The 27418-nt window shown below is 39.4% G+C and overlaps 1 protein-coding gene across 2 annotated transcripts in view; it reads left to right on the forward strand.

The window, feature by feature from the left end:
• Reep3 (receptor accessory protein 3) overlaps positions 1-7026 on the forward strand; it is a 97985-nt gene extending 90959 nt beyond the window's left edge. For both annotated transcript variants that reach the window (XM_063239547.1, XM_063239546.1), the window contains exons 7-8: positions 3106-3251; positions 3807-7026. In XM_063239547.1, the coding sequence (XP_063095617.1) occupies positions 3106-3251; positions 3807-3863 (203 nt within the window). In that variant the 3' untranslated portion in view covers positions 3864-7026. The remainder of the gene's footprint in view (positions 1-3105; positions 3252-3806) is intronic.
• The last annotated feature ends 20392 nt before the right edge of the window (positions 7027-27418 follow it).

The raw sequence follows: 27418 nt of genomic DNA on the forward strand, positions 1-27418 counted from the left end.
TATATAGCAGAGTGGTGTGCTGCCCTTTAGGGTCTTTCCTCTATTGATCTGTAGCCTTGAGGGTAGAAAAAGACAGCCATTTCCTCTCCATCATTGTATCTCCATGGTGTAGTGCATAGACTCATATATAATAGAATTTTTATAATACTTGTGGAGTAAAGAATCAATCCATCCCCCAGTACCAATAAAAAGACAAAAAAACAAAACAAAACAAAAAAAAAGAACTCATCACTTTTTCTGAGATTAAAATTAGAAAGTTAAAACTTTGCGGGGGGGGCATGGATATAGCGCAGCAGCATAAGTGCCTGCCTGGCAAGCAGAAGGTCTTGGGTTTGATTCCCAGTACAAGCTGAAATTAGGACAGAGAGAAAGAATAAAATGTATAAATAAGCTTTTGAATGAAATTCCCATTCCTAATCATGTGAAATGAGAGGCAAATAAAACAGCAAGGACTGGGCCTAGGATAAGGCTCAGCAGCACAGTGCCTACCTGGAAGCCAAAGTCATGAGTCTGATTCCCGAGAAAAGCAAGGACTATGTTTATTGAACAGTAGTGTTGTGCTATGCCTGGCCTCAGAGAGCTTTTTGTTTTGTGGTGCTGGAGCTGGAACACAGGACCTCGTGCATGCAGGGCAAGAGCTCTACCACTGAGCCACATCCCCAACCTTGGAGAACTTTTTTTTTCTTTTTCCTTTTTATCAGTACCAGGGATCGAACTCGCGACTGCCTGCTTACAAGGCAGGCACTTATGCCGCTGAGCTAAATCCCCAGCCCCAAGAACTTTTTGATCACAGTTACTTCATTTCTGACTCTTAATTTTCTCATTCTATGTTTAGCCACACTGGAATCAAGAATATTGTCTGAGCAACAGCAAGAAGAAATAATGTGTGCTGGAGATATAGTTATTTTTCTGGCCTATGCAAGGCTTTGGACTCAATCCCCAGCACCACAAAAATAAAAGAAAATTTTTAAAAAGAAAACTAATCTGAAAATGACAACCTAAAAACAAAATATTTTTGTTTATTATGCTCAGTTATAGAATGATAATTTATAGGGGCTGGGGATTTAGCTCAGCGGCATAAGCGCCTGCCTTGCAAGCAGGCAGTCGTGAGTTCAATCCCTGGTACCGATAAAAACAAGACAAAAAAAAAAAAAGATAATTTATAAATATTTGGCAAATTAGGAAAAAAATTTTGAATTACCTAAAAGCCCATTTTCATGAGATATAATGGTTATATTATACTTTTCCTTTTTTTTTTTTAACTGGAAATCAAACTCTGGACCTTGCAGGCACCATGCCACTGAGCTAAATCCCCGGCCCGTTTGCTTCTTCTTGACATATTTTCTCACTTAATGTTGCATCGGGACCTTTCCCCAGGACCAAGACCCCATCCTCTGGCCCTGACCGCTCTGACCTCTGGTTTTCCTGAGCAGATAGGCTTCTCTGCTACCCTGGCCCTCCCCAGAAACACTCTTGCCTGATGTAGTAAAACAAAGCCCTTGGCAGAGAGGATGACTGATTGGCCATCCAAATCCTTTTTAATTTCTAGCCTAAAATTCTGGTAGCATAAAACTGTACTTGCCTGATATACAATTAAAGTTGTTTATATTATTATGGGAGTAAGAAGCTTATTAACAAAGCTTTGTGGTTTTTCTAGTGAGTCTCAAATTATTCATTATTCATGTCCTGGGAGAGCAGACTAATGAACATTCATTCAGTGTATTTTTCTTGATATGCAAGGAGTCTTCTGTCTCTTCCTGACGCTTGAAATCCTTTTTCCTCACGTGATGATATAAATATGTACGCTTCTTACCTTTATTAAAGGATTAGTTGAAATTTAAGGGCATTGCAACCTTATCCCTGTTTTTATAACTTTCCCAGAACTACTCAGGCGCCTTAGAATTGTCCCCATCTTGTTCTCCCCAGGAGCTTTAGGCCTTGGTTTTTAAAATGGGGGTCATTACCGTAAACATCACCTGGGGACTTGTTGGAGATGCAAATTTCAGCCCACCCAAGACCTGCTGACTCACCAGCTCTCAGGGTGGAACCTAGCAATCTGTGGACAAGTTCTGTAGGTAAAGCTACCATTTGTTACAATTGGAGAATCTCTGCTACAGCGATAGGAGAGTTCCTGTCCCTGAGTTGCAGCCTCAGGATACTCTGACTTCTGTACAGTGACCCAGTGCCTGAATGTTTGCACACTGGCCAGCAGTAAGTCTTTACAGCTACACATAACAGCCTGTTAGCACACCCACATGATCTCTCGCTGACCTTCCTGATGCTGCCCGCCTTCCCTGATTTAGCATCTGTCATCATAGCCTGTGGTGTTTCCACTTACTATTGCCTGCCTGGCTGGTTCTTATCTGAGCAGTTGCAACAGAGTTGATGTAAAATCCCCAATCCCCCCCACACACACACCAGTGAACTTCCGCTATCCGGAGCTGTAGCCCTTTGCAACTTCTTTGGTTCACTCTGAACCAAATTCTTTGGTTCTTTGATTCATTCAGCCTCATGAGGTGGGGGGGAGGGGTACTTTACTCCCTAATTAAAGTCAAAGGCACAATGACAGGGTAAAACATATTAATGCTTGGCCTAGGTAGAATTCATGAGTAAAAAGGATGAGAAGAGACTACAGTATATCCAGTTGTATTACTGATATTTGAGGGGGGGTGCGTTTTGAAACAGGGTCTCACTATGCAGTTTGGCCCTGCCTTGAGCTCACTTTGTAGCCCAAGCTAGTCTCAAACTTGCAGTGATCCTCCTGCTTCAGCCTCCTGAGTACTAGGATTACAGGTGTGAGTCACCACACCCAGCTTCACTGATTTTTTGTTTTAATAAGATGAATGTGTTATTTCTTAGAAATTGTTTTTAATAAATGCATAATAAAAATCAGAATGGTCAGTAAATGAGTTATGATCTTTATCTAGAATAGTAGAAGCAATAGAGATTAATGACAGGGTAGGGAGGGAACACATTCCTGATCAGAGGAGAGAGCAACCACTGGACAAATGCAAAACATGCAGAGAACTGCAGACTGATGGGTGAAGAGCTCGTGCTGGCTGGTATATTTTTATCAAAACATGCTGTTTTTGACAACTTTCTTAGCTTATGGAATTTCACTGCAAGATGGAGATGAAAAAACAGATGAAGAAGCGGATGGGCCATATTCAGATGATGAGATGTTAACACGCAAAGGGCTTCGAAGATCACAAAGCATGAAATCTGTGAAAACCATCAAAGGCCGAAAGGAGGTTAGTCAAGTAGAGAGTTGTCTTGCTAAGAGATTAATATTCAGGGATTTCCCTGATGCATTATCATGTAGGGTAATGATCCATAAATGAAAGGTTGGAATTGTAGAGAAGCATTTATATTTTAAAATCTTCATTAGCCCAGATATATTCTGATACGTCAAATTTAAGTCCTCTATTATTTAGCAGAAAATGTCATTCCCACATAGCAAGCCACACTTACCATGAACAACCAGGCCTGCCCCATGCATAAACAAGGAAAGCTAATAACAAAATTTGCATAGTTTTGCTTTCAACCAGCCCTACATAATGATTAAATAACAAAGGTTAATCCATAAGCAATAATAGTTAATGATTTATTAGTGATAATCTGCTATATATATTCAACATATTATCAACCACATTTTAATGAGTATGTCCATAAGGCCATTTTGTATATGCTTATGAGATAATTCTATCAAAAAGATCAGAAAGTTACTATAATTACGAATCATTAAATTGTATCTTAATTAAAAAGTAATCAATCTGATTCTTAATAACAACACTTTTTTTCTTCAGGTGCGGTATGGTTCACTAAAGTATAAGGTGAAGAAGAGACCACAGGTGTATTTTTAGGCACCTACTTCAAGTATCCTAAAACAAATAAAGTTAATAAACCAACTTCATTTTCTAACATGTTATCTTCGAGAAAGATTACAGTAATTCCTTGCATTGTGGCAATGATAAGATTTAGTTTCGTGAATTTAAATATTTTTATTTCTTTAACAATTACTTTTAAATATTGACTAACAAAGGTATTCATACAAGGTGTACTAACTTTCCCAAAATTATAGAACTCATGTTACACAGACCCCGCTATATACTTGATAAGTCTCACTCTGTTTAGAATGTGTCAGCCTCCGTAGTGTTACACTGAGTTTGCCTCTAGCTGTGTTGTATCTGGTCACATGAGAACAGTAACTAAATAAGCCTCTCTGATGAGACAGTGATATCATAACACATACACGAAGATAGTAAAGTATGTTATTCTTTACATTTTTACTTTTATAACACTTTTACTTTTTTCACCTTTAACTGAAAGATTTTGTATATGGATTTTTTTTTTTTTTTTTTTTTTTGGTGCCGGGGATCAAACTTATAACCTCAGGCTTGTCTGGCAGGTGCTGTGCAGCTAAGCCAAATCCCCAGCCCCTACTGAAAACAACTGAAAAGCTGGTATCCACATAGCACTTTCCTATCTATTTTTGCACACTTGAAAATTGTTTACTTATTTTATGTCTCTACATTGCCTTTAAATTTTATTGACACTGTATTAAAGTCATATTCTGACGTGTCACATTTATGCCTTGAAAAATATCTCCTTTCTTGTAGGTTTCATTTATTAAATCTATTGGGTTTATAATATTAAAATACAATTAATTATTCAACTTGAACTTTTTAAATTAACTTCTTTACAAATCAAAAGTTACTTTCAATATTAACTAGTGTTCTGTATTTAGCTGTACAATATAGTTAAACAGTGTATTTATCGACGTCAATTACATTTTCTGTTTGTAAAAATGGTAGTAGCTTTTGTGGAATGGAATCAGAGAACAGTATAACAGTTAGGTCTCTTTTAATTCATAAAATTATCCAACAGCCAATCCATTCACAAGCTTGTCATTGTTATATACTGCTGGTTTATAAATCTGGCATTAACTAGAATCATTTGAATCTTTTTCTGGCTGAGATGATTCCCTGAATATGAGTGCCAATGCAAATACAGACATCATTAATCCTACGTATCAGAAACTATTAGAAATATCATTTATTAATCCAAGAAATTTGAAAATCTTGAACTGTAAAGCTATCTCACATTTTTGATAGATAAGCCCAAATAAAACCTTGTTCCCCTTTTTTCTCTCAGAGTTTAATTCTATGAGTATCTCCATCTACTTTAACTTAACTAACTAGCTTTTTCATTTCTAGAAGGACTCTCTAGTTTTATTCTAAACTCTTATGAATTCTAATTATAAATGTTTGGAAGCAAATTTTATTTATATTGCCTGGTACTGGACTTCCATAGAAATGCTACATCATGGGAGCTTTTGCTACAGACTTTTAGAGGCAGTGTTATTTTGAATTGCCTGGTCAGGTCATGTAAGTCATTTTGTATCAAAAACAGTGTCTGTTTAAAAAACAACAACAACAACAACAACAACCAAAAAACAGTGTCTTTGGCTGCCAACTGGCATCATTTTACCTTTTTCAGTTCTAATTACTGTTAGCATTAAACCTATCCTTTGCAGCTAGGAATGTAACTCAGTGGCAGAACATGTGCTTAGCATAAATAAGGCCCTGGGTTCAGTCCCCAAGACACACACACTAAGAACTGTTTATCTCTTAGAAATAAGATGCTTCGTTACCAACCGCCTCGCTCGCAAAGAAGCAGTGCATATCATGTAACATGCTCCTTTTAAATCTTTCTGATATATTTCTGCTATTGACGTCCTTATGTAATTGATACCATCGTGTTCTCTCATATTGTCTCTTGTTTTACATTTCTTAAATTTCGGTATTGTTTTCTTACTGTGTTTTAGCATAGCCTTTGAACTTTATGTAATAAGTTTATACTTTTGTATTTCTTTTAAGGTGGAATAGGTCTTTTTATGTTTCTCTGCATTTAGGTCTACTGATTTTAAAAGATGTACATTTGCCATAGACCAGAGTGCCTTGCTTTTCCCCACCACCACTTAGTGGCAGGGCCTTAGATGTACAAGGCCACTTGACTTAGAGCACTATTTTGCTAGCTGTTGGAAATTACCCAGGAATTGTAGCTGGTATTTTTTTTAAACTGTGTATTTATTCAACTTGTTCATGAGTACTTAACTATTTCCCTTAGAAGTAATAATTGACCTATTCTTATTCTAGTGTACTGTATTCATTTTCTGCAGTATAAAAAAGCATTAGCTATAAGTCCATTGCTAAGTAATTAATTATGCTAACCACCTATATCCTACATAAGATCCTTATATACACCTCATTGTATATATGTGTATTTGGCTAAGAAATGATACTGCCACCATTACTGACTATAAATACTTGACTATATTGGTTGATGGAACAAAATTATTAAAATGTTTTCAGGGATTGTTTTCCATGTGTCACCACCAAAGAGTTCTACAGTGTTAAAGTATGTAAATTTCTGTAAAACATTGGTTAGATAAATTTGTTTTCTTTCTTTCTTAAAATAACATGTAGTTTGTTCTTTTGGAAAGTGCTTGAATTTTATGTTATTAAAATATATACTATCTTATATTAAATATAAGTAATTTGTGCTTTATAATTGGAATGGGCTAAATTCTGTCAGGAAAAAGGAGTTAATATATATCTAAAAGCAATTTGCTATGCTTTCTCCTGTGTAGGTTGATTTATTTGTGAGAAAAGTAATTTTTGAGATCATTTCTATTGTAATATGCAGTATGTATTTCTTAGTAAATATCATTTAACATTAAAGTTTTCTGAAAGGAAAATAGAGCTTTTGTTCCTCTGTTTTTAATGTTTAGCCTTTTAGTGGTATTCTGAAGATTTAATGTGTATTAGCCCTATTTAAACATTGACCAATAGCTTAACATTTTCTCTTCTAACAGCTTTTTTATCTATGTACTTTAATAGGTAAGAGAAGATAATTTTACAAAATTTTACTCTCTTTGTAAAAGCTATCTTTTAGCCCAGTATATGGGTTAATTTTAAAAGTGTATTTTTTTGAAAATAAAATAAACTCATTTATTAGTGACAATTTGTATTTTTTTTCCCTTTTTTTTTTTTTTTTTTGAATTTTTACCAGTACCAGGGATGGAACTCATGACTGCCTGCTTGCAAGGCAGGCGCTTATGCTGCTGAGCTAAATCCCAGCCCCGTATTTCTCTTTTAAGGGTCAGAACAATTATGGATTCTGTGAGTTATTAATTGATTATATCTTGATTAAGTAGTATATAGCATACACGCACTTAAGATTACAAATCACAGAGCAAATTATTAAAAGCGTATGTATAGCTTATCTAGAACACTGCAGAAGACAGCTAGGAATGTGGCTCAGTGGTTGAGTTCTTGCCTTGAGTGCAGAAGGCAGTGGAGTCCCATCCCAGCACCACACAGACAAAAAAAAAAAAAAAAAAAAAAAAAAAATCCCAAGGACTACAGAAAAAATACTGAATTGTTAAATTTGGATATTAGAAAGGGGAGACAGGAAAAACAATGTGTACAGAAACCCTAGACATTGATTGATTGGTTAGCTGTCTCAGGCATAAAATACAACACAAAATTCAGATTTATGTATCCTGGAAATGTTCTGAGCTTCCATCTGTTTGAAAGTCAGACGTCTGTGTGCCTCACATTTAAGCTTCAGGGAGAAATCCTGTGTTTAAAAATGTTTCATTGTGTTATTTCATTATGATATGTATATTTAAGTGTTTCCAGATAGCATTTAAAGTGTACTTATATTTTTATTTTTATCATAAGGTATATCCTTGTGATGATCCAAAGAGGTTAGAAATTAAAATAAAAATTTAAAAGAATACAGTGAATACCTGAGTTGCAGCATTTTTTTTCAGTGTCTTATTGTTTCTTGAAGTGGTTCCTGATTGTTAAAAAAGATTTATGGAACAAAAATCATGTCAGAGGCTGATTCACATTCTACTTACATATTAATAGTCTACCCTTGAAACACTTTTTGATCTAGTTTTGTAATTTTTAAAATTATTTTTTACTTTAATTCATTGAATAATTCATTAATTTTTGGTCTTTTGGAGACAGGTTTTGCTATGTAGTTCAGGCTGTCCTTGAACTCACTCTGTAGCCCAGGTTGACCTCAGATTTACAGTGATCCTCTTGCCTCAGCCTCCCAAATGGTGGGATTACATGCATGCACCATCATGGCCAACTAAATTGCTTTTTAAAAGAGAACGCTTTGAATTGAAATTTTAAAGCACAAGATTGACAATTCTAATTGTAGGTTACTAAAAAACTGTGCTAAAAAGTAGCGCCTGTTATACTTCTGTGTAATGTCTAGATCCAAAGAGGATAGAACTAATTAAATAATTACTGCTTTTATTTATTTATTTATTTAGGTTTTATTTTGTTTTCAGTTTTTTGATGCAGAGTCTCATTATGTAGTCCAGGCTCACTTTGAACCTAACTACATAGTTGATGCTGGCCCTGAACTTGTGGAAATTCTCTTGCCTCAGCCTCCTGGGTGCTGGGATTACAAAAATATACACCACTAATTCTTACTTTTAGGGGGAAAGGTGGGGACTGAGAATTGAACTGAGAACCTCATGCTTGCCAGACATGATTCACATTCTACTTGCATATTAATAGTCTACCCTTGAAACACTTTTTGATCTAGCTTTGTAATTTTTTAAATTACACTAAGCTAAACCCCTGATCCTTAATTCTTGCTTTTAAAAACACAAATTCACCATTATCATATCAGTGTTTCCTGTTTTTTAATCCTCATTGGGGGGGTGTTGTTTTTGCAGGTGGGGGGGTATTGGGGATCAAACTCACAACCTTAAGCATGCCAGGTAAGCATTGTGCCACTGAGCTATATCCCTTGGCCCCTCTTAGTTCTCTGTTTTACCTCTTAACATCCAAATACATTAGTAGGTCCTCTGACTCTCTGCAGAATACATCCTGAATCTAACCCTTTCACAGCTCCTGCAGCTTTCAAGCCATCATAATGTTTCACCGTGGGTAGCTAAGGGCATGACTTTTATTTGGGACAGGATTTCTTAAAGATTATACTGTTTTTCTACTTACATTCAAGATTTAAAAGATTATACTTTTAATAGCTTTGCAGATTGCCCAAAGTGACATTTAACTTTGAGTCCCATTAAGACTATCAAAAGTTTATTTATTTTTTTTTTTTTTTGTCTTTTTGCTTTTTATCGGTACCAGGGATCGAACTCACGACTTCCTGCTTACAAGGCAGGCGCTTATGCCGCTGAGCTAAATCCCCAGCCCCTAGTTTCTTATATTTTCAACTGTAATCTTTGAGAAATACTTAACAGAAGAGAAGCCTAAAAAAAAGACGGCAGATGAAGAACAGGAACAGATGCTTTTGTATATCAGCTTTGGAAAAGTTTGTTTTTTGTTTATTTTCCAATTGCTGAGATTTAGAAAAGACAAGTGAGAGAGGATGATGAAACCCAGTTAGAATATCTGGCTGAATTCTCTTGTGTTTTGACATGATGCTATCCCCCAAAACTGGGAAACAGGTTGGGTTAGATGAGCAGATTTCTCCCTCATCAATGCCACAAGTTAAGTTATTCTAAAATTGAAGGCTACAGGAGATTGTGTTTGTGCCTGGAGCCCACAGTAGATACCTGGATTTGTCAGGGTCCTCCAGATAAAACAGAGCCAGGAAAAGTTTTATTGTAAGGAACTGGCTTATATAATTATGAGGCTGACAACTCCAGAATTGGTGTGGTAGGTCAGTAGGCTGGAAACCCACTGAAGAGTGGATTTTTGCAGGCAGAATTCACAATTCCCTCTTTGATCGACTAGATAAGGCCCTCAACCCTTATACAAAGTAATCTTATTGGTACCGGGGATTGAACTCAGGACCGCCTGCTTGCAAGGCAGGTGCTTATGCCGCTGAGCTAAATCCCCAGCCCCAGAGAGTAATCTTTTTTACTCTGTCTACTTCAGCGTTCATCTCATAAAATAAAATTAAAAAAAAAAAAAAACTCCGTAGGATCATCTAGATTAGTGTTTGACCAAATGTCTAGATACTACAGCCTAGCCAAGCTATCTTAAATTAAGAGAAATACAATTTCAAGATATAAAATCATTTGACTAATTCAATATGTAGAAACTATCATCTTAGATTTTACAAATTTACTGAAAGGAAACATTGTGGCACATGTTTTGGAAAAAGAATTGTACTCTATGAGGCTTCCAATGCCCCTTATACTCTCAGTTGAGATGCCATTTTGTACCAGCTTGTGTTCAGCCTTTGAGAAGCTATCCCTCCTTCAAAACTTATCATTGTGACTTCATACTGTTAATTCTATTGTACATAGATACCCTGGAAATCACAGTATACCTGAAAACAACATAGAAGTGACTCTGCCATACATTTATTCAGATCAGAACCTTCAGGTTATCTGAAAATTAATGGAATCAGGTTTTTTAGGCAGTAATAGATTTGGCACTTGGCCAAGCTTTGTAAGAGGAGAATGCTTTAAAATGGAATTGAAAAAGACATCATTTACCATCATTTATTATCCAAGAGAAAGGGTTTGAAGAGAGGATGTAGCTCACATGGGAGGAGTAATCTCAGGATTGCTTTCCGTCCACCAGTATTTTGCCCTGTGCCTTCCTTCCTTCAAACCACACCTTGTAAACGCTTTCATGTACTGTTCACAACACGAGGAATTCCGTGTGTTGTTCCACACTGCGTTTCAACTAATAAAACACACCAAAGGCCAAATGCCTTTTTACACAGGAGATTAACTATTCGGTCTTTAAGTTGAAAGCAAGTACAGTTAGGGTATATAGCAGGCGACAGTTTCCATATGTTATGTTTTAGGCAAGCAGAAGTATGTTATTTATAGTTTACAACATGTTGTATAAAATTAAAGCTAGCAAGGGGGCTCCCAGGGAGGTAAATTAGACAAAGGAAAGACAGAACTCTGTTTTACTGTATTCTGAAAAGATGCCTATACCCACACAAATGTTAAAAGTTAAGCAGTCTACAAAAGTAGTTGTGGTCTTTACAATAACAAATTCTAAAACCAAAGAGGATATTGAAGATGAGGGGTGGAGGAGTAAGAGAAAAAGAAAAGGTTTCAGAAAAACAGGACTAAATAATTGCCATTAAAAGGGTAGATCTTCCCAAGTACAAAATAAGGTTACATGACATCAGGCTGATCTTTGACCCAGCAGTCCGAAAGCACGTTAATCTGCAGCAAGTAATAATTGCTTCCTCATTTAGATTAGACAATGAGTTCTCTCTACAAGCTGCTCTCCTCCAAATAGATTGAAGAGAGTAATTGAAACGTTATATGGGGAAGTAGAGTGAGCGATTCCTCAAAGTGTGAGAGCAGAGCTATGGTAACCTCTTAAGCCTAGCCTTCATCCTGTTCCTATTTAGGGAATCTGTGGGGCAGCCAGTGTTGAGTACAGCCTGCAGCTTGCCAGCTTTATTGTTTAGACTTGAAGGGAAGGTCACATGCCCTCTTTGACAGAGAGGTTTATGGGCTGTCTCTAATTAGCAGCGCCCTCCACCAGACAGACTGTTGGCCACCTTCCAGGAACGGGGGCTTGATAGCGGCCACTGATGAAGGGGAAAACAAGGTTATTTACCCTGTGACTGTGATTCTTGGCACAAGTTGTCTCTCTACTCTCAGACACGTTTTCCTTTTGTTCCACTTAGAATTCTGAGTAGGGCGTGAAAGGAGAGAGATGCGGCTATGTAGTGTTGTGAGCAAGCCATATGTTGGCCTCATATACATTTTTAACTATTCCAAGGCCACATAAAAAGAAGGGGGGGGAGGAGAAAAAAATGGGCAACGTAGAACGTGCTTATGAATATAAATGCTTAAGCATATGCCTACACAAAGCTCAAAAAAGGAAGTTAAATTTGCAAAAGCTGTAAAATAACGACAGCTGTACGGTTGGACACTTAAGAAATCCCAGCGGTAAAATGTGATTCGGTCTATTACTGGTGTGTTTAAAGAGTACCCAGAATATATTTGGCTTGTCTTGCTCTGTAGGGTCTGCAGGACGGTAAAGTAAGCCGATAGAAATGCTTTTTGGTTGATTTAAACCAGATGCTCTGTTTTTGTCCTGCTTGCAGGCGCAGCAGCCCTGCATAAGGCAATACTGCCCCCCTCGGCCGTCCGCCAATGCAGTCGTGTGAGCCTGGTCTCTACCAGCTACCTCGGCCATAAAAACCTTTCAAGTCTCTATTATTATTCCAGGCACATTCCAAGGAGATTGAGTCACAGAGTTCACTAAGCTTTTCTCCCGCCCTGAACTGCCTGTACCAGGTGGAATACGACCCCCCACTTCAAAAATGGAATCCATAACCGGTCAAAGCGCGCTTCAGGGCAAGCCCCAGATGCAACCCCTACCGCAACCACTCCCCTCCACCCACCAAGCTGGCTGCACAGCTAGAGTCCCACGCCAGCACTCGGATGGTCTGGTTAAAATATGGGGTTTAATCTTGGAGGAATCTCGTGCAGCTGCCTTATTTTGTGCTGATTTGAGAAGCTCCGAGGGCTGCACGGCCGCGGGGCACAGGCTGGACTGGAAACTTTTCCGTTAAGACGAGCTTGCAGGGGATTCGGGAGAACTAAACTTCAGCCTGGGGGCTTGAGGCTGGTGGCCTTTAAGTCGCCCACGAAGGGACACTCCCAAATCCCTCCTGCGGGTCTGCCCAGACTCGCAGGCAGCCAGCCTCGGGCGGGAAACGCGCACATCTGGTGGCCCGGGAGCCACATCTGGAGCGCTGGCCCCCTCACCCAGATGTTCAGGGCAGGGCGAGGGAAAGAACCGCAGGCGCAAGCTGCCGGGGCTGCAGTGTCTCCCCCCTGCGGCGCGGGTCCAGATGCGGGAGGCGCGCGGCCGGCGGAAGCGAGCTGGGCTGGCCAAGGGTCTTGTGGACCGGGCCAGGCTGGGACTGGAGCTGCCTGGGGCGGGGGTGGAGGAGGGAGGCTGGAGGCGCGCTGGGAATCGGGGTAGACTGGGTGCAGGAGCCGCGCCAGCTGGATACACAGGCTCGCCCCGCCCCCACTGCGTGGGATTTTACGAGCCTGGTCCCCGGGAGGTGGTGGCGGAAGGAGGGGCCGGCGAGAGCGCTTCCTGGGGGGAGGGGACCTGAGCGCCCCGCGGCTCTCGCCCCGGCCCCGGCGCTGGGACGCAGGCGCGACCTCCCGGCGAGGCCCTGGCTGCCGCCTCCCCCATCCCTTCCCGGGAGAGCGAGAGGCGTCCTCCAGGCCTGCCCTACCCGCCAGTCACCCTCTCTCCTACCCCTGCCTTAACCCGGCCAGGGAGGGGTGCTGAGTGCCCTCTTGGCTTCCTCCCCAGTCTGGGCCGGCCGCGCTTCTGCAGCGTTTGTTTGCGCGCTGGAGTTCTGACGTCTCGCTAAGCCGCAGGGTTTGCCAAGGAGTCAGGGCTGTTAGGCAGATCCTGCGTCTATTGGATGCCTCGGTGTGAACAAATAGTTTCCATTGGATTTGTTTAATCAAGGCGAGGGCGGACTGTTCTTAAAAGTTGTCCTTCATCCAAGTTGTCCTGAGATTTTTTGTCTAGGGGGTGTCATGACACCCCAGGTCGTTGGGCAAATGCTTTGTGACACTTAAGAAAACCAGAGAGAATAAAAGGAAAAAAAGTCACAGTCCAGAGCTAAACAATGTTACAAGACGTTTCATCTGTTTACAGTGTGAAAGCAGATATCCCGTTAAGAGCCAAGCACGTGAATGGGCCCTGATGTCCCATCTTAGGCTCAATCAACAAATCTGTTTCCTCTCCAAAGGTTACAAGACTTACCTAAGAATAAAACAAACAACCAAACAAGAACCAGAGTATTAAGTATTCGCAGTAAGTATTCAAACATTGGCACTTTCACTGCTTACCTATATAACCTGTGGCAGAATGGTCAATATCTTGGTAGTGCCTCAAGTTCACGGTTTCTAAAAGGCAACTGTATCTATACCATGGGATAGTGTTAGGATTAAATATCAATGAGACGTGCACATCAGGTGTTTGATACAAGACCTGATATGTATGAAACACGCAATAATTAGTATTAATATGAATAGGATGTTCATCAACAAATAAAAGTTGTGAGCAGTGGTAGCTGGAAGAGGTAGCCTCCACAGGTTTATTACAAGTTTTATTACATCTGAAGAACAATTAAAACCACCAACCAGTCATTGCCCAGCAGAACCTTCATAATCTCTTTAGAGGATATTGAATGAAATGGTAAGTGATACACAAGCTTTCCTCATAATGTAGCTGTCCATACCTAGATAGAAAGACAGCAGTGCTGGGACTGAACTGGGATCTCACACTTGGCAAATACTTTACCACTTGCCATGCATTTATATCCACTATGGGAACTATATACTCTCAGTTCCCATGACCTAGCTTTTCAAAGCGTGGATTTGACTTCCAGGTTTCCCATTTATAGCCACTCCCCAAAGATCACTTTTCTTCTAAAAAATTTCCCTCCAGGGATGATAGTGCAGTAAAAGATACATATTGAACACACGGTCTTCCTTTTTCTGCCTAGCTCCTTCTCCCTTTGCTAAAAGAGAAGAATCATGGACAGGAGGCCTCTGAATTGAATGAAAATCTGGGAACCTAAAATGCCTTAGATACACAAAAAGCGTACTTCTGAAAAGGTCAGGGCTATTGGGCACAGACGGCAGCTGTTGGAAGTTATAGGAGTCTTAAATTCTCCAGGCTCTGTTTCCTCTCCTTTTAAAGTAAGAGGAGATTTGGACTAGCACTTCCTTCCTGCACTAAAATTCTTTGGTTTCAAAGGTTGCTGTGTTCAGGTAGTATTCTCTGTGTGTAACAGAGCCCAGCGAAGGAAGGAAGGACTTTGGATTTTGGCTTGAGAAAACAAGGAGTGGTGAGAGAGGGTAATGGATGCATATTGGTACCGAACTATAAAGCAAGGTAAAGTACTATAATCGGGTAAATGCTAACTTGGATATTGATGTCATATACATTGCTATAAATTAATGCCAGGTACATATGTATTTATTTCTAGTGTATGTGTGGTATAGAGTTGACAGATCCTCTCAGAAGGGTTTTCTACCACCTGCAAAAAAAAAAAAAAAAGTGGAATTTTCCTCCTGTCACTTTGATTGTGGTCTGAGAGGTGACTTTTCAGCAGAGAAAGGAAGTGTAACCCATTCTCCCTGGAACATAAAAGTATGCCCTCTTGTGGACCTCTTGCCCTTTAGCAAGGAGATCCCCCCAGGCAAGAACTTTGGCCATTGTGCTCAGGGCTCTAGTCCCATTTTATCTTAAGGTATCTCCCACACAATTCTCTCTCCTCATTTTCCCAAATAATAATACACCCCCATCTCCATCTGTCAGCTCTTGCTGTTTACAATTCAGATATGGATATAAATATGACCCAAGCCCCTAACCCTGCTACAATAGCAACTGGTCCAAGCTATTGAGGTTTCTTGCCCAGTCTACTGCAGTCACCCCCTAATTACCTTCCGTCTCCCACTTCTTCACAGTACATGTCATTCTCCTTTAAAAGGACAGCCAAAGCAGTCCTTTTAAAATCTAAGTGAAATGTGCTGGCACTCCTGTTCAGAATCCTCTAATAGCCTCCCAATCACACTTGGAATAAAATCCCCACTTTAAGAGGTTAAGCCACAGCCCAGCCCGGCCCATATGATTGGACTGTTGCCTAATTCTGTCACCTCATCTTTTGTCACTTTCTGTCTGGTTCATCCCTCTTTAGTCATGCTGGCCTTCTCACCCTTCTCATTCTTGCTGTCGGGTCTTAGTATTTGCTTAGTATTTCCTCTTCCTGCAACGCCCAGATCTCCACAGGGCTCCCTCTTTGCCTTTTCAGGACTCTGCCCATATGTCAGAGAGACAATCATCCCACATTACATAGATGCAACTCAGCCATAACCATTGTCTAACCAGTTACTCTGCTTTATTTTCTTCATGTCTTTTACTAAGTCTCATTTGCCTATTTAATATTATCTATCTCATCTCAGAATGTACATTTTATGATGGTGAAGACTTGGTCATTCTTGTTGAACAAGGCAACTCCAGCCTAAAACACTGCCTGTCACGTGACAGATATCCCATAAAGCATTTGAAAAAACAAGGAGAGGCTCACGTGTGTACAGCACTGGTGAAAAAGCTGTCCTTCAGCTAAGATGAGCTCAAAAAAATTTCATTTGTTAGACCGGTGTCACGAGGAAGACTCCAAGGGCCTCGCTCTCATGTAAAAACAATGGGGTTTTTATTATTCCGTGTACACGGGGTCCTCCAAACAGGTGGAAACGGAGAACCCTGAGTTGGGGCAAGGCTGGTGTTTTTAAGGATGAAAACCGCAAAGCAAGCAAGCATTGTTACAGAAGCCAATCATAGCAGTTAGAGCAGAACAGTTGGTGATTTGTCCATTTGTGATTGGTCAGATCATGAGGGGCGACCAGTGGGTCAGAGTTGATTAACTGTCTTGTTTTGCACAGCTTATTTTTAGGTCACCTAGCTCCTGTGTGGCTTGGTTCTGACATACTTCCCAATCTTGATTAGCATAGTCAGCAGACTTTATCTCTGAGTTTCCTGACATAATTACCTTACTTTAGCACCACAACCTTTCTATTTGTAGAGGGCAACAATGGTTAACATATCAATTGGGTAAGATTTTACAATTCTTTACAGAAGAGAGCATTGATTAACATATCAATCTTTTACCCAGGGGAAAAGGAAGACACACATTTACAGTTACAGGTATTACTATGATATAAACGAAGCTATTTCTGTGAAGAATGTACAATCTAATACAATCTGATGCAATTAACACAATTTGTGACGGGGCTACCAGATAGAGAAGACCCAGGATGTCAGGAGCTAGTACCTCAGGCCTTTGTTTTATGGCCTTTAGGAAGTTAAAACTTAACCTAGTTGGATTTGAAGGGAGAAGGGGAGGGGAAGCAGCAGATGGAACGAGCTTTCTTCGTCTCTTCCCATTCTTACCTAGTCTCATGAATTTATTCCTGATTGGTTACTGATCCAACACCAATCCTGACTCTTGGGATGGAGTTGAATGCTACATGCATATAAACACATGAATCAAAGTACATTCATTCAGTGACATAAAGAGAGAGGGAGGTGAAAGAAAGCAGTATAGTAAGGGGCTGGGGATTTAGCTCAGCGACATAAGTATCTGCCTTACAAGCAGGCAGTCGTGAGCTTGATCCCTGGTACCGATAAAAAGGAAAAAGACAAAAAAAAAAGAGCAGAATAGTGCATGAGTGATCTACGTTTTGTTCAGTGAGTGTATGCACTAGAATAAACATGAGAATGAGATGTGGATCTGCCTTGGGCTCCTGTGTCCCCATCATGGTGGTTGTTTTGAGGTGCTGAATGCCAGAATAGCAGAGCCATCACATACCAAGCAGTTGGGAATGACTTTGAATCCTGCATCCACTAGATCAGTGTGATACCTTGAAAGTTCCTTACGTTTTCAGTGCCTCAGTTTCCTTATCTGTGACATAGGGCTAATATTAGTGCCTCCTTCATAGGGTTATTCTAAGATTTAGATAAATAATATGTATCTTAGAAAAATATATGGCGTATATTTTTAAAATATGCATTTAAAAAATACTGACTTAAAAAAAAAGGAGGAGCTGGGGATTTAGCCTAACGACATAAGCACCTGCCTTGCAAGCGTGTAGTCATGAGTTCAATCCCCGGTACTGATAAAAAAAAAAAAAAACTGACTTACTTGATTTTTCTCCTGTCTTGATGACTTTATATCTTCAGCACTTTAAAAAATATGGCTCCACTGTGAATGGCACTGGAGTTTTCATTATTCTTTTAGACAAGTAACTTTTTTTAATTTTTATTTATTTTTGTCTTTTTGAGACAGGGTCTTACTATGCAGTTCAGGCTGGCCCTGAGCTCACTTTGTAGCCCAGGCTAATCTTGAACTCGAAGTGATCTTCCTGCCTCAGCCTCCCAAGTACTAGGACTTCCGGAGTATACCACTACGCCCGACTAGACCAGCAACTTTACTTTTAGCACCAATCATAATTATTTTAGTCATTTCTCACCTAATATTTATGCTTAGGTATCAATCCTGTTTAAGCCAAAGTATACCTAATTTTGCAAAAAGAAGCTGAACATTTAGGAGGTCATCACCTAATTATAATCAAACAAAAGATGGTTCCTTTTAGTTCTATAAATTTAATTTGGCCAGTATTTCCATAACATAATATTGTTATTTGGTATGCTCATGTCAGTCAGCTCTACTGAAAAATAAATGTCAGTGTTTTCCCTAAATTCATGTCAAATCATCCCTGTACAAGGGACATGGGCCAGATACTCTCTGAAGTCTGTTCAGCTCTGTTTTCCTATGGTTTTCTTATGATTTGAGGGGGAGAGGATTACCATGAATCAAACTCAGGACCTCATGCTTGCCAGGCAGGCATTGCACCACTGAGCTAAATCTCCTGCCCCTTCCTATGGTTTTCATAAAAAGTAAAATAATTCAATGAAATGAGGGATTTAGGATTAACATGTGTCAGTTATGCCTGGTTACTCAGTGAATCAGGGACAATGGAGATGGTTTAAAATCCATTGTATTATTTGGAAGAGGCTAGGTTCAGGCTCAACACAAATAAAATTTATTTGAACTCTAGACAGGCTGTCAGCACCCTTCTGGGCTCAGCTCTTCATCACATTTCCCAGGGCGTTAATCGGTCATTCACACATAACTGTACTGGGACTTCTTAAGAAAAGATTGCGAATACCAGTGTTTATTACCCTCCAGTCATTGTTAAGAACCTCCTTGAGCTTGTTCTACATAAGATATGTTAATAAACACTTTTTGCAGTCCTCACCTTAGTTAGAGTACCATAATTCATCCATTCATTCAATAAGTAATGGACTGAAAGCTAGGAATTGTGCTAGTGACAGTCCCTGAAGTTTCCAAATTAAAAACCTCTCACAGGTTGGCCACCAAAGTGGTACCGATACAACTTTCTAAATATCTCTTTAATCCTAGTTCTCCTCTCTCCTTATTCCCAATGTCATTATGTTGGTAAAGGTGGTCTAAGCCCAGGTACAGTAGAAAGCAAGACACAAGGCAGTCTACTAAGGAGTAGGTTCCTGGTTTTTGTCATGAAGTCATAAAATAAATCACCTCCGCTGTGTGCATGAGGGACATTTCTGGAAGGATTGGTAACAGGCGGAGCTGCGTCTCAGACGAGTCTACAAGAGGAAGAGGGATGAGCATAACTGTCTGTCTCTTACCTGCATCCATTTGCCTTTGGCAAATGTTTACCCTATGAATATCAAAATGCCCCTGAACTTAACTGTATCATATGAGCACCTTGGAGGTTTCAGGAAAGACAGACCTCTGGCCCAAAGTATGATACGTCCTCTGACTTCAAAAGGAGAGCAACTTAGAGGTGGAGCTCTGACCTAAAGTGAGGAGAAGGAGGTAGTCAGGGGATCTGACTATGGGTATGAACAAAATCCTCATAATTTTTCTTCAGATCCTTGTAACTGCCTACAAGGAGGACGTTGTCCCTCTCACTTCCTCCCTTCTTACCCATTTTTCGCACTATGCCTACAGTGCTGTTTGGCACAGTCAAATCTTTCACCAGGGGCTGGGGATTTAGCTCAGCGGCATAAGCACCTGCTTTCCAAGCAGGCAGTCGTGAGTTCGATCCCTGGTACCGATAAAAACGAAAAAGACCAAAAAAAAAAAAAAAAAAAAAAAAAAAAATCTTTCACCAGCTCTCAAGATCCTCACATTTTACCATAGAAATCTGTTGCTTATTCTTCAGTCTCCTATTAAAGAGAGTTTTTATGAACAGAACCAGAAGGTCATTCATTTCAGGCTCCTAAATGTACTGATTTATTTTGTAACTCAAAAAATAACATAGGGTAACTAGGACATGGCGCATACCTGTAATCCCAGCGACTAGGGAGATTGAGAAAGGAGGATCCCAAGTTTGAGGCCAGTACAAGGAATGAGACTCTATCACAAAATAAAAAGTATGGGGCTGGGGATTTAGCTCAGCGGCATGAGCGCTTGCCTTGCGAGCAGGCAGTCGTGAGTCCGATCCCTGGTACCGATAAAAATGAAAAAGACCAAAAAAAATAAAAATAAAAAGTAAAAAGGGACAGACGTACTCAGTGGCAGAGGGCATTCAAACATGAGCCCCTGGGTTCAATTCCCGGGTACTGGGAAAAAACAAAACACAATACTCAGGAATTTGGGAAACATGAAAACTCTTAAGAGTAAAACTCGTAGTAACAGTTTAGAGTTACGAGGGCATATTTTATCTTGGCTATATTTTTCTGTGAACATATATACATGTATAATTTTTTTCACAGACATGTTTAATAAAGATTATACTTTAAGAAGTACTGCATTAAAGTTTATATTCAACAAAAAGTACCTGTCAAGACTACCTAGACGGTGCAATTTGATAGCATACACTTACAACAATTTTCTCTTCATAATTTTATTTTCTTAACTATTACTTAGATATGCATAGTAAACGTGTTTATATTTCAGAAATATAACAGTGAAAATCTTTAAATATTGTTCTCTTGGATATGTTTTACTTCTGTTTTAAATATAATAACTTGATATTAAATAAAAGTGATAGATAACAACCCAAAAATCATGAGTGCAATTTTGAACTTCTGTTATATTGGAAGACATGATTTAAATAAATTTAAATAAATTATAATGATATTTTCTACACCATGACCTAAAGCTAAATACAAAATGTGCCCTACATTAAAAGTTTGACAAAGATTATTTATTTTATGAATCTGTAAATTCCAATATTTTTATTGTATTATATGTAAATTGATATACCTGTATTAGCATCACAAATTATCACTTCCTTTCAATCTGGAAGCATGGACTTTCCACAATAGTTGATAAAAATGTTATATGTTTAAAAAAATTACATGGGGCTGGGATGCAGCTCAGTGGTAAAGCACTTGCCTAGCATGTGGAAATCCCTGGGTTAAACCCCAGTACCACCACTGCCACCACACACACACACACACACACACACACGCACACACACGCACACACACATACACACACACACAAGGAAAAGAAACTGTAAATAGAATGTGAGACAAACATCTGTGAAACAGATAAACAGACTGCATGCCAAAACATGTGGTTTACTTTATACCATTAAAACTATATGTTTAATTATTCTTTAAAAAGAAAACATTTCAACATTGTGGCATCCAGTGATAAGTTTTGACCCCTGCAATTGTCAAACCCTCTTCCAAGCTGGCATTCTCCCATCAGGATTTCTCCTTGAAGTCAATTTGTCATATTAGTGCTTTGATGGCCTTGCAGAGTTCCTTCCTGCTTTTCCTAACTGGCTCTATCCTCAGTATCCTGTTCTCTCCCTGTGGGAAGAAGAAGAGGGCGCGTTCGACTTCCCACAGTGCCTGTCAGACACCAGCCACACACAAGGCATAGGGACCTGTGTTCGTCCATCTGGCTGGTTTCTCCCAAGGCTTGGCTGTTGCTTGTAGAGACACAAGGCTAATGGACTTTCTCATATCTCGCAGATTCCCTTGGCCTGTTCCCAAAAGATACAGTCATTAGCCCCAAGACCAGTTTGACCTGAATCTATCTGGTTATTTTTATTGCTTCCCCACACAGATTAAATGCTCAGAGAGGGGTTAAGTGTGGACTTTAGCATCTGACCTCCTTTCCCTAACCTTTCCTCTCCTCTGGCTATCCTCTTCTCTCCCTAAACTGAACTTTTCTCTAAATTTTCTTGACTAACAGGCACTTCTGCATCATGTCCCACTTCTGTGCAATGGAGCTTCTCCTTTTCTGAGGCCATAATGATAGAATGGCAGGAGAGGAATACAATTTGTAGAAAGTATAAGAAACACATTAGTTAAGTATTTTCTAGTTAATTCTTATTACACTGTGGTAAATAGTATCCAGTGTTGTCTATAACTTTACAGTTTTCAAAGCACCTTCTTATCTGTTATCTCATTATCATCATGTTACGACATGATGGTTGGGTCCCCCCAAAATAGACTCTGAGATGGAAATTTGCATGCAAGACATTTTCAGGGTGGGACGCCCTCACGTACAGCACGTGCAAGAAAGGAAAGAAACAAGACCAGGCAGAAGGAGTGGTTGGACCTTGACTCAGTGCCATCCAACTGCCCAGTCTTATAAGGATCTCCAGATTCATATCACTTGTCATGTTTTTCCTAAATTGAAGCAACAGAGCCTGCTCTTCAAAGCCCTGCATTGACAGCCATAGCATCTGAGCTGCCTCCAGGCAAGAGGAAGTGGCCTTGGATAAACCACTTTCAGCTTGTAGGAACCAAGCTGAGACCATCAGCTGACAAACCCAGGTGCTGAAGAGGCAGTGATACAGTCCTGAAGGGATTTGGGAACCTAAGCACAGTGGCTGCTGCATTTCACTGAAGGGCAATTCTTCCTTCCTGTCGTGGCATTTTATGCATGAGTACCAGGCGCTCCAGGAAGACTGCTTTAACTAGATCAAGGTCTCATGGCAAGTAAGGGATTTACATATTCTATTCTATTCCATTCCACTTGCAAAATAATTCTATCAGGTGTAGCTTATTAACTTCCTTTTAAGGATGAAGCTACTGAGATTTGGAAAGTGTAAGATTCCCTCAAAGCAATCAAGGCCAGCCCATGATAGAGCCAAAATAAGCTGTGCTTTCTGTATCTTACACATGGACTGTGTTTTGCCCTAGTCATTTGGCTTTGGAGTTTTATTTTGTTTTGTTTTTGAGATAGGGTCTCACTATTTTAGGATTGGAAGGGACCAGTAAACAATTCACCTCTCCTCTCCCATCTTCTGGACAGGTGAATTAAGTTGGTAAATGTTCAAGGAAATCCAACTGGTTAACATCTTTGGGTCTTAGTTTTCTTCTCTGTTAAAACGAGATAATGGAAGGAAAATAAACTTGAAATGTATTTACATGATACAGGATTGTCAGTAAGAACAAACTCTCAACTGTTAACAGCAGGGTCACGTGTAACATTTTGGAGGTTGTTGCACAGAAAATTTATCACTTAGTTTTCTATTAGTTTAGATTCCTGTTAAAATGAGCAAGTTCCCAAGGGTGTATGTGGGAGGTGGGATTCACAAAACATTCTATCTGGCAAGTTTGGTTAAGAATTTGGATCCTAGAAGGCTTTTGCTTTGAATATTTTGATTGGTATTTGGAATTTATAATCATTTAACTTCCTATGCTCAGATAAATAAAATAGCACAGCTCAGTCTTCTGTGGTGTAAAGGAAACACCAAAGTTCCTTCCGCTGAACTGTTTGTGATATTAAAAACAAAGGTTCAAAATATTTTGTATGTTCCTTTGTCAGGCAGGCTGAGTTCCTGCAACATGATAGATGAACAAAAGTTAAATTATTTGATTTCTTTATCTACAGTCACGACTTCTTCTGTATTGAATTCTTAGCACAAGTTTGGGATTTAAGAGTTAAAGGGAAGGGGATCAAGAGATGGAAGGAGGGAGGGATAAGGAATGAATAAAAAGGAATCAGGATGTGTTATGTACATGTAGCAACTCCACACAAGGAATATAAACATGTACTACAGTCATGTGCTAATCAACTAAAGTAATAAAAAAAATTAAAGAGTAAGTGAATGGCTCAGATGTTTCTCTTCTGAAAAACTTGCAGGTAAATTTATTTTTCCTGCTTTTTTTGGTACTGGCAATCAAACTCATGACCTCTCACCCTTGCCAGGCAGGCATTTATGCCCAAACTGAGCTAAATCCCCAGCCCCCTATTTTTACTGCTTTTAACATCACAAAATAGAAAGTTCTAACAATAGAATTATTCAAAACAGCAATACTATCACTTTAAAGGGTGCATTATCTATTGTTGCATCACAAGTCACCCCAAACTCTAAAGAACAATGACCATTTACCAGTCACAGTTTTTCTGTATCCAGAACTCTAGCGCTGTGTGAATGGAAGGGCTGTGTCAGGAGGTTTTGTCAGATTCAGCTGAAGCCTTCTGCAGGCTTCACTAATGCCAAGCCATGCCAAGGGGGCTCACTCACATAACTGGCAAAGTGGTGCTAGCCATTGGTGAGAGTCTTAGTTTCTGTCTGAATGAACTCTCCAAAGCTGCTTAAGCATCTTAGAATTTAGAATGTGCTTACTGGCTTCCCCCCAAGAGAGCAATACAGGGCAACAAGGTAAAGCTGTAGTGCCATTATGATCTAGCCTTAGAAGTCACCTATCTTTGCCCATTGATACTTTGGTAGCTCACAGCCCTAACTCACTGTGAGAGGAAACTATCCAAACATATAATCAGAAAGGTGAGGACCACTGAGGGGATACCTTGCAAGAGGCAGTAGTGTAGGCTGATGTGAATTTTAGTCATATAAATCATCGTAAATACAACATCTACAATAAGAACGGTCTGACCAGCTCTCTCTGTCTTCCCCTAGAGGAAAACAAATGTCATAAGAGCTGAGAGATTCAGTAAGCAAAATCCCAGCTCTAAGGAAATGTCCTGGAACCTTGCATCAGAGTGGATGGTCTGCTTGGATGCCTCCTTCATCTCTGAAATCTGAGTACACAACACTGGGAATTCTACGCCAAGTGTTGCCAAATGGTTCTGTTATCTAAAAATGACCAGGCACAGTCAGAAGTGGCAAATATCAGCTATGGTGTTGTAAACACTTGTGTGAGGAACTGTTCTCTCCTACTCGGTATCTTAATCTGCTGGAACTATATGCTATGGATGCATTTTATTTGAGGATTTGAGTGGTTGCTGAGAGGTCTGCAGGTTCAAAGTATCTGACCTCTCAGCCCCAAATTTCAACTCGAATTGTCATCTTTACTAGAATGGCTTAAATTCATCATATCTGAAGCAGAACTAATCTCTCCCACTCATTTACTCCAATTTTCTACTCCTCTCAATGTTACCACCCATCAATCAGTAGCTCAGTCTGCTTTCCTCAAGCCCTAAATCTGATTCATCAGCATATTTTATCCCTTCTTCTCCAGAATCTATCCCAACTTCGGCCTTTATCACCATTACTATCATCATCCCATCTAAATCAGTATCATCTTTTTTTTTTTTTTTTTTTTGGCTTTTTCATTTTTATCGGTACCAGGGATCGAACTCACGACTGCCTGCTTGCAAGGCAGGCGCTTATGCCACTGAGCTAAATCCCCAGCCCCCAATCAGTATCATCTTTAACATCTGAATGATGCAAAAGTCTTCTCATTGTGGACCTCATTTCTACTCTTGTAGTTCTCTCCATTCTACTTTCCATTCAGCATGAAGTTTGCTATCCCACAAACTCAGAAAGTGACACAGGGTCACTGAGCACCTGAGGTGCATTAAAGAGAATTTGCCTTTTTCCAAGTTTTAACAAGAAAGCTTTTTAACAGAGTGCCACAAATATCTGCATAATCTTTTTACTTTCGAGTCCTACTTGAACTTGGAAATTGGCATCTAGATTCATTGCCCTTAGTTGAGATCACTGTAATACAAATCTTTAACCTTGGAAAATTGAAGTAAGTTTAATTTATGCATTACAATTAAGAGTAATGAAGAGAAGACATGTTTGGATATATTTTGTAGGGTATTAGCCTTTTAAACAAATTAGACTTTCAGCCATTAAGTAATAGAGACCATTGATAGGTTGAGAGGTTGATATAGAATCAATCAGTAGGGTGACTCAGCATAGTAGCACACACCTAAAATGTAGCACTCTGGGAGGTTGAGGCAGGAACACCACAAGTCTGAGCCCAACCTGGGCAATTTTGAGATCCTGACTCAAAATAAAACATGACACAGGGTTGTGGTTGCAGCTCAGTGTGAGAGTCTGTGATTTAGTGCTCAGTACCCAGGGAAAACGTCTGTAGTATATATGACAAACAAAGCAACCGCATAAAACTGATAATAGATGTAGATTGTTTTGTTCTTGATTTTTTGAGAGTGTCTTGAAATATAACTCTGGCTGCCCTTGAACTTGCTATATATGTAGCCCAGGCTACATTGAAGTCACTGTCATTCTGGTTTAGTTTCCTGAATGCTGGGATTACAACTGTGTGCTCCCATTCCTGCCTATAGATGTAGATCTTTAATCAAATGTAAATAGTGTAGCCCGGCATGGTGGCTCACGCCTGTAATCCCAGCACGCAGGAGGCTGAGAAAGAGGATCGTTGCAAATTTGAGATCAACCTGGATTACAGAGTGAGCTGGGGTCTTACTATATTGCTCTGTTTCCCGACCTGGCCTTGAACTGCAGGGCTCAAGTGATGCTCCTGCCTTGTGCCAACCACACCCGCTATATTTTCTTTCTTATTTTATTTTTTAGAGATTAAGGGTCATATTGATTTCTGCTTATTGCTTTTGGAGATACAATTCCAGAAGATCACCTTCACCAAGAAGAAAGTCATACAGGTCATGAAAAGCTCCTCCAGTATGTCTACATTATGCAAGACATGACAGGTACAGTAATTGAGAAGGAAGGTAAAATATGACAGAAAATAAATTCCTCAGGTCTTTATTTCATTATTTGGAGTTCAAAAACATTGATGGTTGAATCTAATATGTATATATGTGCATGTATGTCCATATGAGAGGAAGATATTACATTTTTTATATGTAGAGATGAGGAATGTACATTATAAACATGAAAGAGCTAAAGACTGGACCGGCTTTTTTGCTATATTAATAATGAAATTTCTCTCAAGTAGAATAAATTTAAACCAAATTCACACTAAATGATTCATAGGATTACTCTTATGTTTTTCCCTCTGAAGTTTGAATTTCCCACCTTGAGTGTCAAGAAAGGTCATTAAAATTGCCACCAAAGACTCAAATTAGAAAAAAAAGGACTCAAATTAGAGAATGATTCAAGGTTCCTGAAAAATATTTTTTTCTTTCCTGCTGGCCATCTTCTATATTTATTCACTGACCTAAATAAAATTTTGTACTATAGTTTACTTTTTAAATTACCTTTTAATTTTTAATGTATATCCTTCTATATCAAATTGAAAAGATGATTTACATTAAGCCAACAAGGTACTTACGCCTCAATTACTCCAGACCTCAAAGCTCAGCCAACATCATACTAAAGGATTCTCTATCCCAGCTTCAGGATTCTCTGTGATATTGTCAAGAACTACTTCCAGATACGCTATGAAATCCTAAAACAAATTTTAAAAAGAGTCATCTCAAGTTATGTGATTTCACTTTAATCACAAACTCTTGCAAGGAGGAAGAGTCTCTACTTCATATATAATTGAACAAGTCCCTAACTATCTCTGACTTTCATTTTGTCTTCTTCAAAATGAAAAAGAGATCACTGACCTCCCATAGTTGCTTTGAGACTTAAGCAAAACAATGGATGTGAAAGAATACTGTGCTGTACAAATAT

The sequence above is a fragment of the Cavia porcellus genome, unplaced genomic scaffold (assembly GCF_034190915.1).
Source record: "Cavia porcellus strain 051 isolate PalLab524CR breed Dunkin Hartley unplaced genomic scaffold, mCavPor4.1 scaffold_28, whole genome shotgun sequence".
Classification (NCBI taxonomy): domain Eukaryota; kingdom Metazoa; phylum Chordata; class Mammalia; order Rodentia; family Caviidae; genus Cavia; species Cavia porcellus.